At 44.3% G+C, this 15,186-nt stretch overlaps 1 protein-coding gene across 1 annotated transcript in view; it reads right to left on the bottom strand.

Moving 5' to 3' along the window:
• The window catches only part of DZIP1L (DAZ interacting zinc finger protein 1 like), a 73,591-nt gene that overhangs the window by 16,431 nt on the left and 41,974 nt on the right, over nt 1-15,186 (bottom strand). The window contains exons 12-13 of the mRNA XM_038747809.1: nt 10,344-10,391; nt 933-1,152 (exon numbers count right to left, since the gene is read on the bottom strand). Of these exons, the coding sequence (XP_038603737.1) occupies nt 933-1,152; nt 10,344-10,391 (268 nt within the window). The remainder of the gene's footprint in view (nt 1-932; nt 1,153-10,343; nt 10,392-15,186) is intronic.

The following is a 15,186-nucleotide window of genomic DNA, read 5'->3' as shown; positions in this document are numbered from 1 at the left end:
GCCCAGGCTCTAACCACTAGCCCACACTGCTTCTCTACATCTAGCAGAAGCAGATGTGGAGAAGCAGCATGGCTCACTGGAAAGAGCCCGGGCTTTGGAGTCAGAGGTCATGGGTTCGAATCCCGGCTCCACCACATGTCTGCTGAGTGACCTTGGGCAAGTCACTTAACTTCTCTGAGCCTCAGTTCCCTCATCTATAAAATGGGGACTAAGACTGTGAGCCCCACGTGGAACAACCTGATCACCTTGTATCCCCCCCAGTGCTTAGAACAGTGCTTGGCACATAGTAAGCTCCTCCTCCCCATCCCCCCTCCCTACCTCCTTCTCCTTCCCACACCACCTGTATATACGTCTGGACAGATTTATTACTCTATTGTATTGTACATATTTACTATTCTATTTATTTTGTTAATGATGTTCATTTAGCTTTAATCTGTTTATTCTGACGACTTGACACCTGTCCACATGTTTCGTTTTGTTGTCTGTCTCCCACTTCTAGACTGTGAGCCTGTTGTTGGGTAGGGACCGTCTCTATATGTCACCAACTTGTACCTCCCAAGCGCTTAGTACAGTGCTCTGCACAAAGTAAGCGCTCAATAAATATGATTGATTGATTGATTGTAAGCGCTTTACAAATGCCAACATTATTATTATTATTATTATTATTATTATCTAGCGTGGCTTAATGGAAAGAGCCCAAGCTTGGGAGTCAGAGGTCGTGGGTTCTAATCCCGGCTCTGCCACTTGTCAGCTGTGGGACTGTGAGCAAGTCACTTAACTTCTCTAGGCCTCAGTTACCTCAGCTGTAAAAGGGGGATTGAGACTGTGAACCCCACGTGGGACGAGTGCTATCCCAGCGCTTAGAACAGTGCTCGGCACATAGTAAGTAGTTAACAAATACCATCATTATTATTATTAAGGTTGAGAGTTACCTCAACTGAAGGGCGGGAGAGCCGGGCAGAGTGGTGGTACTGTGGGTTCTTCTGCGAGGAGCCGGCTTCGGAGCGGGCCTCGGGCTCTCCGGCAGCCTCGCCGGGCCGCTGACTTTCCTCCGAGGAGTCGGTCTGGGGGGCTCCGACTGAGCCTCCATCCGCGCCGTCCGCGGCTTCGGGGTGGTCTGTCTGGAGGCCGATGGGCTCTTCCAGCTGCTAACTAGACACACAAATCAGAAAAGACGGTAAAAGTCTGTGACGCCGGAACAAACGCTCGAGGATGCGGGTTGCATGGCAGAGAACATTTTTTATGCTATCTGTTAAGTAATAATAATAATAATGTTGGTATTTGTTAAGCGCTTACTGTGTGCAAAGCACTGTTCTAAGCGCGGGGGTAGATACAAGGTAATCAGTTTGTCCCATGAGGGGCTCACAGTCTTCATCTCCATTTTACAGATGAGGGAACTGAGGCCCAGAGAAGTTAAGTGACTCGCCCAAGGTCACACAGCTGACATGTGGTGGAGCCGGGATTCGAACCCATGACCTCTGACTCCAAAGCCCGGGCTCTTTCCCACTGAGCCACGCTGCTTCTCTATGTTCCAGGCACTGTATTAATACTAATCATAATAATGGCATTTATCAATCAGTCAATCAATCAATCGTGTTTATTGAGCGCTTACTGTGTGCAGAGCACTGTACTAAGCGCTTGGGAAGTCCAAGTTGGCAACATATAGAGACAGTCCCTACCCAACAGTGGGCTCACAGTCTAGAAGACTGTGAAGCATTTATTAAGTGCTTACTATGTGCAAAGCACTGTTCTAAGCGCTGGGGAGGTTACAAGGTGATCAGGTTGTCCTATGGCGGGTTCAAGCAGCATGGCTCAGTGGAAAGAGCCCGGGCTTTGGAGTCAGAGGTCATGGGTTCAAATCCCAGCTCCGCCAATTGTCAGCTGTGTGACTTTGGGCAAGTCACTTGACTTCTCTGGGCCTCAGTTTCCTCATCTGTAAAATGGGGATTAATGTGAGCCCTCTGTGGGACAACCTGATCACCTTGTAACCTCCCCAGCACTTAGAACAATACTTGGCACATAGTAAGCGCTTAATAAATGCCATCATTATTATTATTAATCCCCATTTTACAGATGAGATAACTGAGGCCCAGAGAAGTGAAGTGACTCGCCCAAAGTCACACAGCTGACAATTGGCGGAGCCGGGATTTGAACCCACGACCTCTGACTCCCAAGCCCGGGCTCTTTCCACTGAGCCGCGCTGCTTCTCTATAGGTACATAAATTCTGTGGGGCTGAGGGAGGGGTGAATAACAGAGTGCAAACCCAAGCGCAAGAGCAACACAGAAGGAAGTGGGAGAAGAGGAAATCGGGGAAGACCTCTTGGAGATGTGCCTTCAATAATAATAATAATAATAATAATGGTAGTTGTCAAGCACTCACTATGTGCCGAGCATTGTTCTAAGCGCTGGGGTAGAAGCAAGGTAATCAGGATTCATTCATTCATTCATTCAATCGTATTTATTGAGCGCTTACTGTGTGCAGAGCACTGTACTAAGTGCTTGGGATGTACAAGTTGGCAACCTATAGAGACGGTCCCTACCCAACAGCTGGCTCACAGTCTAGAAAGGGGAGACAGACAACAAAACATATTAACAAAATAAAATAAATATGTGCAAGTAAAATAAATTAATAAATAGAGTAATAAAGCCATACAAACATCAATACATATGTACAGATGCTGTGGGGAGGGGAAGGAGGTAAGGCGGGGGGGGGCTGGGGAGGGGGAGGAGGGGGAGAGAAAGGAGGGGGCTCAGTCTGGGAAGGCCTCCTGGAGGAGGTGAGCTCTCAGTAGGGCTGTCAGATGTCCCACGTGGGGCTCACAGTCTTGATCCCCATTTTACAGATGAGGAAACTGAGGCTCAGAGAAGTGAAGGTCACACAGCAGACAAGTGGCGGAGCGGGGATTAGAACCCACGTCCTCTGAATCCCAAGCCCGGGCTCTTGTCACTAGGCTTTGAAGGAGGGGAGAGAGTCCGTCGAATATGAAGGGGGAGGGAATTTGGGCCAGGGGCAGGAAGTGGGCCAGAGATCATTCATTCATTCATTCATTCATTCATTCATTCATTCATTCATTCAATCGTATTTATTGAGCACTAACTGTGTGCAGAGCACTGGACTAAGCGCTTGGGAAGTACAAGTTGGCAACAAATAGAGACGGTCCCTACCCAACAGTGGGCTCACAGTCTAGAAGGGGGAGACAGACAACAGAACAAAACATATTAACAAAACAAAATAATTAGAATAAATATGTACAAATAAAATAAATAAATAAATAGAGTAATAAATACGTACAAACAGCTATACATATATACAGGCGCTGTGGGGAGGGGAAGGAGGTAAGACGGGGGGATGGGGAGGGGGAGGAGGGGGAGAGGAAGGAGGGGGCTCAGTCTGGGAAGGCCTCCTGGAGGAGGTGAGCTCTCAGTAGGGATCGGCGGTGAGATAGGCGAGATCAAGGTACATCATTGAGTAGGTTGGATGTAGAGGATTGCAGAAGGAAAGTAGTGAGGTGAAATAGGAGGGAGGAAGGTGATTGCAGCAGCGTGGCTCAGTGGAAAGAGCCCGGGCTTTGGAGTCAGAGGTCATGGGTTCAAATCCCAGCTCCGCCAACTGTCAGCTGTGTGACTTTGGGCAAGTCACTTAACTCCTATGGGCCCCAGTGACCTCATCTGTCAAATGGGGATGAAGACTGTGAGCCCCCCCGTGGGACAACCTGATCACCTTGTAACCTCCCCAGCGCTTAGAACAGTGCTTTGCACATAGTAAGCACTTAATAAATGCCATTATTATTATTATTATTATTAAAGCCGATGGTAATGAGTTTCTGTTTGATGAGGTCGTGGGTGGGCAACCAGTGGGAGTTCTTGAGGAGTGAAGAAACAGGAGTGAATGTTTCTATAGGAAAATGATGTGGGTAGCAGAGGAAAGTATGGGCTGGAGTGGGGAGAGTCATCATCATCATCATCAATCGTATTTATTGAGCGCTTACTGTGTGCAGAGCACTGTACTAAGCGCTTGGCAAGTACAAGTTGGCAACGTATAGAGACAGTCCCTACCCAACAGTGGGCTCACAGTCTAAAAGGTGGCTCAGAGTCAGGAGGCAGGGAAGCAGCATGGCGAGTGGCAAGAGAACTGGCCTTGGAGTCAGAAGGTCATGGGTTCTAATCCCACCTCCGCCAATTGTCTGCTGTGTGACCTTGGGCAAGTCACTTCACATCTCTGGGCTTCAGTTGTGAATGAATGGCTGAATCTGTAAAACGGGGGTTGAGACTGTGAGCCCCAGGTGGGACAGGGACTGTATCCAACCCGATCTGCTTGTATCCGCCCCAGCGCTTTGTACAGTGCTCAGTGCTAAGAACAGTGCTCGGCACATAGTAAGTGCTTAACAAATACCATAATAATAATGATAATAATAATAAAGTGCAGTGCCTTATCAAATACCATCATCATCAGGGAAGTCAGCAAGGAGGCTGATGCAGTAATCAAGGGGGGTAGGACAAGTCCTAGGATTAACACGGTAGCAGTTTGGTTGGAGAAGAAAGGGAGGAATTTAGTGATGGTATGAACGTGGAATGGACAGGATTTGGTGATAGATTGAATGAGTGGTTTGAATGAGGGAGATTGAGTTGAGGATATCGCCAAGGTTACAGGTGATATTACAGGCTTATGAGGCAGAGAAGCAGCATGGCTCAGTGGAAAGAGCCCGGGCTTTGGAGTCAGAGGTCATGGGTTCAAATCCCAGCTCCACCACTTGTCAGCTGTGTGACTTTGGAAAAGTCACTTAATAATAATAATAATAATAATAGTATTTGTTAAGCACTTACTATGTGCAAAGCACTGTTCTAAGCGCTGGGGAGGATACAAGGAGAACAGGTTGCCCCACATGGGGCTCACAGTCTTAATCCCCCTTTTCCAGATGAGGTAACTGAGGCCCAGAGAAGTTAAGTGACTTGCCCAAAGTCACACAGCTGACAAGTGGTGGAGCCAGGATTAGAACCCATGACCTCTGGCTCCCAAGCCCGTGCTCTTTCCACTGAGCCACGCTGCTTCTCTACTTCTCTGGTCTTCAGTTCTCTCATCTGTAAAATGGGGATGAAGACTGTGAGCCCCACGTGGGACAACCTGATCACCTTGTAGCCTCCCCAGTGATTAGAACAGTGCTTTGTACATAGTAAGGGCTTAATAAATGCCATTATTATTATTACAGCTGTGGGAAAGTCAAAGCGGAGGACAGGCATTAGGTGGGCATATGAGGAGTTCTATTTTGCACAGGTTAAATATGAAGCGTTGACAGGCCATCCAAATAGAGATGTCCTGAAAGCAGGAGGCAATTTGAGAGTGCGAGAAGGAGTGAGATCAGGGCTAGAGATGTAGCTTTGGTGGGAGAGATGAGAGCGAAGCACAGTCAGAAGGTTGGAGAGAAGCAACGAGGAGGAGGGAGACTTTAGGAAACACATCTACCAACTCTATTCTCTCAGAGAAACAGCGTGACTCAGTGGGTAGAGCCCGGGCTTGGGAGTCAGAGGTCGTGGGTTCTAATCCCGGCTCCACCGCTTGTCAGCTGTGTGACTTTGGGCAAGCCACTTTGCTTCTCTGGGCCTCAGTTACCTCATCTGGAAAATGGGGATTAAGATTGTGAGCCCCACATGGGACAACCTGATCACCTTGTATCCTCCCCAGCACTTAGAACAGTGCTCTGCACATAGTAAGCACTTAACAAATACCAACATTATTATTATTATTATTATCTCTCCTAAGAACTTAATACAGTGCTCTGCACATAGTAAGCCTTCAGTAAACAATACCATTGATTTAATGTCTTAAGGATGATTGGGGATGGAATTTCTGCTTAGTGTGGAAATGGTTAGGCAAGGATGGAAGGCTTTTGAGGAGTGAGGACATGTGTAACAAAATACTTTTTTTTTTTACTATTTGTTAAGCACTTTATGCCAGGTACTGTACTAAGCTCTGGGGTAGATACTTGATAATTGGGTTGAATGCAGTCCCTGTCCCATATAGTGCTCACAGTCTTCAATCCCCATTTTACAGATGAGGTCACTGAGACACAGAGAAGTGACTTGCCCAAGGTCACTCTGCAGTCATTCATTCAATCGTATTTATTGAGCACTTACTGTGTGCAGAGCACTGGACTAAGCGCTTGGGAAGTACAAGACATATAGAGACGGTCCCTACCCAACAGTGGGCTCACAGTCTAGAAGGGGGAGACAGACAACAAAACAAAACATATGGACAGGTGTCAAGTCACCAGAATAAATAAAAATAAAGCTAGACACACATCATTAACAAGATTAATAGAATAGTAAATATGTACAAGTAAAATAAATAGAGTAATAAATCTGTACGAACAGAAATACAGGTGCTGTGGGGAGGGGAAGGAGGTAGGGCGGGGGGGGTGGGGAGGAGGAGAGGAAAAAGGGACAAGACAAGTGGCAGAGTCAGGATAAGAACTCAGGTCCTTCAACTCCCAGGCCCATACACCAGGCCCTGCTGCTTCTCTATTTTAGAAAAAATCATCCAGGCAGGCAGAGTGAACTGGAGAAGGGAGAGCCTGGAGGCAGGGAAGTTAGCAAGGAAGTTGATGCAGTCATCAGGAGGAATGGGATAAGTACTTGGATTAACATAGCTTGGATGGAGAGGAAAGGTGGAATCTGGAGATGCTTCTAAGATAGAACAGACAGGATTTAGTGAATAATCAGGTAGAAGGAGAGGGAAGAATCAAGCTGTGGGACCGTGAGACAGAAAATTGGCTGTTTTCAAAATGATCTGGGAATTTTTACCAATGACCACTCCTTCATTCATTCATTCAACTGTATTTATTGAGCGCTTACTGTGTGCAGACCACTGAACTAAGCGCTTGGGAAGTACAAGTTGGCAACATATAGAAATGGTCCCTACCCAACAGCAGGCTCACAGTCTAGAAGGGGGAGACAGAGAACAAAACAAAACATATTAAGTAAAATAAATAGAATAAATATGTACAAATAAAATAGAGTTATAAATCCTGAGTTTGGGAGGGCAGGAAATGTGTATTCCAACTTGTCTGTATCGTACTCTCCCAATCACCTAGTACGGCGCTCGCTGCTCAGTAAGATCTGAATAAATGTCATTGGTCGATTGATTGAAGTGTGCTATTTTGCTATTTTTACCCAATGGATTGAGTGTCAAACTCATTCATTCATTTAATCGTATTTATTGAGCGCTTACTGTGTGCAGAGTACTGTACTAAGCGCTTGGGAAATACAAGTTGGCAACATATGGAGACGGTCCCTACCCAACAGTGGGCTCACAAACTCCACAGAGATGCCAGCATTGCTGCAGATAATCCACTGTTGCTACAGAATGGCTGTCAAGGAGGGCAACCATCTCGTGTCATCTCATTGAGAAGCAGCGTGGCTCAGTGGAAAGAGTACGGGCTTGGGAGCCAAAGGTCATGGGTTCTAATCCCAACTCCCCCACATGTCTGCTGTGTGACCTTGGGCAAGTCACTTCACTTCTCTATGCCTTAGTTACCTCATCTGCAAAATGGGGATTAAGACTGTGAGCCCCACGTGGGGCAATGTGATCACCTTGTATCCTCCCCAGCGCTTAGAACAGTGCTTCGCACATAGTAAGTGCTTAACAAATGCCATCGTTATTTATTATTATCATTATGGGGCCATCAAACATCCTGCTGCTGTTGTCAGAGAGGATTCTAGGATGGGATGGAACCCTAGTCTGATTTAGGATTGGGTTTACGTCCTTAGCTGACCAGAAAATACCACCCCCAGGGCCTGTGGAGTTTTCCAGAAGCTCCCAGTCTCAGCAGATAAGTCTCCGGGCCACCCCTAAGGTCAAGGCAACATCATCAAAAAAATGTATTTCCAGCAATTATTCTTTTTACCAAATAACCCTGGTGTGGAGCTACTGTATCAAGCTAAATAGGTTCAAGTTGGCATGTGCCTTATCTTTATCTTGTTTTAGTAGAACCAAAAGTCCTTTTCCCTTTGCATTCCAGTAAGTATTACTTTTTCGGGGTCACAAGAAAAATAAAAGCTTGTAAACCATGGCTCTGCCTAAGGTTGCCTGTTTTGGGGGGATCCGCACAACTTTAGTAAAGTGTGGCTCCCACTAGAGAACTCAACACTATTCAGAGTGCAATTCCTGCGTGCTTGAATTTCCTCCTCTTTAATCAAATGATGAAAATACCTACAGGAGGTTCAATCACTGACTTTAAAACCTTCTAAAATCCCACCTCTTTTCAGAAGAGATATCTGGTTAACTTAATAATAAAAATAATAATTGTGATATTTGTTAAGAACTTACTATGCGCTAAGCCCTGTACTAATCGTTGTGGTCGGTACAAGCTAATCAGGTTGGACACAGTCCCTGTCCCATGTGGGGCTCACAGTCTCAATCCCCATTTTGCAGATGAGGGAACTGAGGCCTATGGCCACACAGCAGACATATGGTAGAGCTGGGATTAGAAGCAGCGTGGCTCAGTGGAAAGAGCCCGGGCTTTGGAGTCAGAGGTCATGGGTTCAAATCCTGACTCCGCCAATTGTCAGCTGTGTGACTTTGGGCAATTCATTTCTCTTTGCCTCAGTTCCCTCATCTGTAAAATGGGGATTAAGACTGCGAGCCCCATAAGGGACAACCTGATCACCTTGTAACCTCCCCAGCACTTAGAACGGTGCTTTGTACATAGTAAGTGCTCAATAAATGCCATTATTATCATTATTATTATTATTATTATTAGAACCCACGATCTTTGACTCTCAGGCCTGGGGTCTATCCACTATAGCATGCTGCTTCTCGCCTCTTCAGGTTCTGCCTTCCCAATAATCACCTTAACTCTCACACCTATTTATTCATACACAAACACAAAGGCATAATAATAATAATAATAATGGCATTTATTAAGTGCTTACTATGTGCAAAGCACTGTTCTAAGCACTGAATACACATAAGCAAATAAATTGTATTTACTCTCAAAATTGCCTCCACTGAATCCTTTCACCCTGATATTTTTAGGAGGAAATAAGAGATAATTTTTGTAGGCAGTAATAGTTAGTGGCTTGCGCTGTAAGGCCAGAACGTGTTACTACAGATACAGACTCATATCAGGAAGCTGTTTCACTGAGAAAAGAAAATTTAAGGATAGAAAGGAAGAAGGGAGGGTGTAATTCAATGAGTGCCTTTTAGATTCAGCCCTTAGGAGAGTGCAATAGATCTAAAAGAGAGTCTCAAGTGTCCTCTGATCTTCCTCTTCCTAACCCCACTTTCCTCCTCTTTTTCCTCTCTTCTATTCTCTCCTGCTCCTTCATTGCTTAGACTTAATTCCCCATGTAACCTTCCTTACTATTGCGTTGTAAAAATTATACCAAATTATGGAGTATTATGTGAGTAAATATAGTATGTGTGAAAATAGAGCACAGCTATCCTTTGACCTTATGTATATCAATCAATCATTTATTCATTCATTCAGTCATATTTATTGAGCGCTTACTATGTGAAGAGAACTGTACTAAGTGCTTGGGAGAGTACAATACAACAATCAACAGACACATTCCCTGCCCACAACGATCTTATAGTCTAATCATTTATTCAATTCATTCCTTCAGTGGTATCTATTGAGCGCTTATTGTGTGCACAGCACTGTAGTAAATGCTTGGAAAGTACAATTCGGCAACAGAGACAATCCCTACCCAACAATGGGCTCACAGTCTAGAAGGGGGGAGACAGACAACAAAACAAAACAAAACAGACAATCAATCAATCAATCGTACTTATTAGTACTGTGTGTAGAGCACTGTACTAAGAGCTTGGGAAAGTACAATAGAACAATAAACAGTGACAATCCCTGCCCACAACGAGCTCACAGTCTATAACACAATTGGTAGACATGTCCCCTGCCCACAACAAATTTACCCATCTACATACTCTACTTATTCATTAATGTATCGATATTTCCATACACTTGATATTATCCATTGTGTCTTTGTGCTTCCTCCTTCACTATTTGTAAATAATGTGTATCTGCTGGTCTCTCCTATTAGATTGGAAGTTCCTTGAGGGAAAGGTATGTATGTATGTATTATTATTATTTTATTATTTTATTTTATCATTATTATCATTTTCCAAGTGCTTAGCTCAATGCTCTGTAGCCTGTAAATGCTTGATAAATGTGATTGATTGATATAGATAAGGTCAAAGGATAGCAAAGCTGTATTTTCATATATACCATATTGACTCACATAACAAACCCCAATTAACACTACTAACTGATCGATTAACATGAATGCACCTCTCATAGTACAGACACAAAAAGAAGTTTGCACTTACCCAGAGTTGCTGTCTCTCTGTGGCTGACAGCTGGAGAAAGGAAATGATCTGGAAATTTGGGAAGATAAAAACATTATTACTAATAATAATAATAATGGCATTTAGTAAGCGCTTACTATGTGCAAAGCACTGTTCTAAGTGCTGGGGAGGTTACAAGGTGATCACATTGTCCCATGGGGGGCTCACAGTCTTCATCCCCATTTTACAGATGAGGTAACTGAGGCCCGGAGAAGTTAAGTGACTTGCCCAAAGTCACACAGCTGACAAGTGGAAGATCTGGGATTTGAATCCATGACCTCTGACTCCAAAGCCCGGGCTCTTTCCACTGAGCCATGCCGCTTCTGTGAAAAGAAAGAGGTGAGGGAAACCTTCGTGTAAATATGGATGGGGAGACTTGAAATGGTCGTATACCAAAGTGGGGGATTCCAAATACATATTCAACTAACCAAGCTAGGTAAACTGAGGCAATATTACATAGGAAGACATCAAGACAGAATACAGGAATATCTACTAATGAAGAAAGTGAAAAAATGTATGCTCACTAAACAACCAACGGCAGGAGAACAAAAACCTAGGTGAGATAGAACAAATAAAAGTGCTTTGAAAGGACTTCCAGGCACCTTCCACCAAAATCAAGACTGTTGGGAAGCTTAATCCTTCAATTCCTCCCCACTGGGTATTGTAGCCAAATGTGGACATGAAAATGGATAGTTCTGAGCCTGCCTATAGGAAAATAAATGAGATGCATTATTCCACACTCCATTGGGGCACCAGACAAATAAAAGCATACGAACTTCAGTCCTCATAATGAACCATTTCACATCCTTCTCATGACCCATAATGTACCTAGAAACTAAAATTCATCTAGAGTCTTTTGGAAACTACTGATCCTTTCTACTTATATGCCTTCCCAGGTATGTTTTCTTTGATAATAATAATAATGATGGCATTTGTTAAGTGTTTACTACGTCTTCCCTTCCCTCCTTCCCTTCCCCACAGCACCTGCATATATGTATATATGTTTGTACATATTTATTACTCTATTTATTTATTTATTTATTTTACTGGTACATATCTATTCTATTTATTTTATTTTGTTAGTATGTTTGGTTTTGTTCTCTGTCTCCCCCTTTTAGACTGTGAGCCCAATGTTGGGTAGGGACTGCCTCTATATGTTGCCAACTTGTACTTCCCAAGTGCTTAGTACAGTGCTCTGCACACAGTAAGCGCTCAATAAATACGATTGATGATGATGATGATGATGTCTGAAGCACTATTCTAAGCACTGGGGGGGATACAAGGTGATCAGGTTGTCCCACGTGGGGCTCACAGTCTTAATCCCCATTTTACAGATGAGGTAGCTGAGGCTCAGGGAAATGAAGTGACTTGCCCGAGGTCACACAGCAGACATGTGGCTGAGCCAGGATGAGAAACCATGACCTCTGACTCCCAAGCCCGGGCTCTTTCCACTGTGCCTCGCTGCTTCTCTAATTTGGACCTCCCTCTTCAAGCTCCAGTGAGTCCCTCATAATAATAAAATGCATAATAATAGTGGTAGTGGTATAGTGGTAATGAATAATAATAAGCGCTTAGTACAGTGCTCTGCACATAGTAAGCGCTCAATAAATACGATTGATGATGGTATTTATAAAAGTGCTTACTGTGTGTCTAACACTATACTTAGCACTGGGGTAGAGACAAGATAATCAGGTTCCACATGGGGCTCATAGTCTAAGTAAGAGGGAGAATAGGAATTGAATTTCCATTTGGGGGATGAGGGATCTGAGGCTGAGGGAAGTTAAGTGACCTGCCCAAGTTCATTCTGCAGACGTGTTGGAATTGGGATTAGAACCCAGGTCCTCTGACTCCCACTCCCAGTCTCTTTCCCCTAGGTCACGCCGCCTCTTAGCCTCTGTTGTTTTGCGACATGATGGATGATGATTCTACATTCACCCCGTCCCCAAGTCCCCACTCAATCTTTGTCTCTCCAGACTGAAGAGCTTTGATCTAAGCAGAATAGGACTGCCAGTCTTTCCCCAACAGCAACAAGGAGGAAATAAGAAAATGAAAAGACATCTCCAACCAAAAAAGTATTTGGAAGCTGGAGGATATAGAAGGAGAGAGAAGAGAAATGCTAAAATGAGCCCATGGGTTGAGAAAAGAGAATTTATTTATCTTGGAGAAGAGACAGCTGAAAGGTTGCCTTATTATCAATCTTCATTTCATTCTCCATCACCACGGAATACAGGAGAGGAAAACAGCTTGTCCTAAAAGAGCGCAGGCCTGGACATCAGAGGACCTGATTTCTAATCTTGTCTCTTCCACTTATCTGCTGTGTGACCTAGGGCAAGTCACTTAACTTTTCTTTGCCTCAGTTACCTCATCTTTAAAATGGGGATGAAGACTGTGAATTTTACATGGGACATCTGATTAGTTTGTATCTATCCCAGCACTTAATACAGTGCCTGGTGCATAATAAGCACTTAACAAATACCATTAAAAAAAGAGAGAATAGGTTTATAGTGAAGCAGGAAAATTCAAGCTTAATTGAATCCTTCTTCAAAGTAAGAGTATTAGGTACTAAGACTGTATCTAGGGAAAATTTTCGAATCTTCCTCCTTCAAGATGTTAAGAGCAGGCTAGATGCCCGTTTTTGGGTAGGGACTGTCTCTATATGTTGCCGATTTGCACTTCTCAAGTGCTTAGTACAGTGCTCTGTACACAGTAAGTGCTCAATAAATAGGATTGAATGAATGAATGAATGAATGAATGAATCAGTTGAGACTGAGCTGAGTCATATCTGACTGGAGGAAGGGTGGAAACAAGGAGATTCTGGAATCTTCCAGCCTTATACGTTCATGATTCCTTTTCCCATGAGTCATCATTCAGTATGGAATTCCCAGATCCACAGAGTAATCATGAGAGGATACTACACCTCTACATTTTATTATTAATAGTAATAGTAATAATAATGATGGTATTTGTTAAGCGCTTGCTAGGTGCCAAGCACTGTTCTAAGCACTGGGGCAGAAACAAGGTAATTAGGTTGTCCCATGGGGCTCACAGTCTTAATTTCCATTTTACAGATGAGGTAACTGAGGCACAGAGAAGTGAAGTGACTTGCCCAAAGGCACACAGCTGATAAGTGGAGGAGCCGGGATTAGAACCCATGACCTTCTGACTCCCAGGACTGTGCTCTTTCCACTAAGCCACGCTGCCTCTGCCATAAAGATCAATCAATTGTATTTATTGAGTGCTGACTGTGTGCAGAGCATTCATTCATTCATTCATTCAATCACATTTATTGAGCGCTCACTGTAATTAATTAAGTATTCCTAAAACCATGGCTGTACTGAATTTCTTAGTCCCTCCTCAAACTTCCCCACCATTTCCTAAATCCAGCTCCCATTCCCACAAAAAATTTAGACACAAACCTACCCCAGGCAAGCACTTGCTCGATCCTAAATAAGGAATCCAATAATAATAGTAATACTAATAACAATAATTGAGGTATTTGTTAAGTGCTTACTTTGGGCCAGGCATTGTACCAAGAGCTGGGGTGGATATAATCAAATCGGGTTGGACACAGTCCCTATCCCACATAGGGCTCACAGTCTTAATCCCCATTTTGTAGATGAGGTAACTGAAGCCCAGAGAAGTAACGCGACTTGTCCAAGGTCACACGGCATCCCAGGCCTGCATTCTAACCACTAGGCAACACTGCTTTTCAGGGCAGTCATACTTTGGGAGAGGTTCCGTTCTGAACCAAGAGAGTGAGAGAGGGCACCTCAGATCAAACAATCAATGGTATTTCGTGGGAGCTTATTGTGTGTAGAGCATTGCACCAAGTGCTTGGGAGAATATCATCATTATCATCATCATCAATCGTATTTATTGAGCGCTTACTATGTGCAGAGCACTGTACTAAGCGCTTGGGAAGTACAAATTGGCAACATATAGAGACAGTACCTACCCAACAGTGGGCTCACAGTCTAAAAGGGGGGAGACAGAGAACAAAACCAAACATACTAACAAAATAAAGTAAATAGAATAGATATGTACAAGTAAAATAAATAAATAAATAAATAGAGTAATCAATATGTACAACCATATATACATATATACAGGTGCTGTGGGGAAGGGAAGGAGGTAAGATGGGGGGATGGAGAGGGGGACGAGGGGGAGAGGAAGGAAGGGGCTCAGTCTGGGAAGGCCTCCTGGAGGAGGTGAGCTCTCAGCAGGGCCTTGAAGGGAGGAAGAGAGCTAGCTTGGCGGATGGGGAGAGGGAGGGCATTCCAGGCCCAGAATATAATACAACTGCATTGGTAGACAAGATCCCTGCCTTCAAGGAGCTTATATTTTAGGGCAGTAGCATGACAGTGAGGAATTTAAGAAGGGGAAAGAGGAGAGAGAAAGTGAGAGGAGAAGGAGATTAGGCAGCCCTCTTCCGCCTCTGCTTCAGGGTCAAAACTCCCTGCGGCCCTCCACACCACAGTTGAAAAGGCCATCGCTGGGTCTGTGCTTGACCCCTGGCCGGACAGGCTGTGCTTGACCCCTAATCGGACACTTTTTTTTTTAATGGCATTTATTAAGCGCTTACTATGTGCAAAGCACTATTCTAAGCACTGGGGAGGTTACAAGGTGATCAGGTTGTCCCACGGGGGGCCATTTTCCACATGTGGCAACTGAGGCCTAGAGAAGTTAAGTGACTCGCCCAAAGGCACACAGCTGACAATTGGCAGAGCCAGGATTTGAACCCATGACCTCTGACTCCAAAGCCCGGGCTCTTTCCACTGAGCCACACTGCTTCCAGCCCCTGTAGAAGCAGTCACCCTGAAGGTAA

Source organism: Tachyglossus aculeatus, chromosome 1 (genome assembly GCF_015852505.1).
Source record: "Tachyglossus aculeatus isolate mTacAcu1 chromosome 1, mTacAcu1.pri, whole genome shotgun sequence".
Lineage (NCBI taxonomy): Eukaryota > Metazoa > Chordata > Mammalia > Monotremata > Tachyglossidae > Tachyglossus > Tachyglossus aculeatus.
This window is presented reverse-complemented; position numbering and strand designations above follow the sequence as displayed.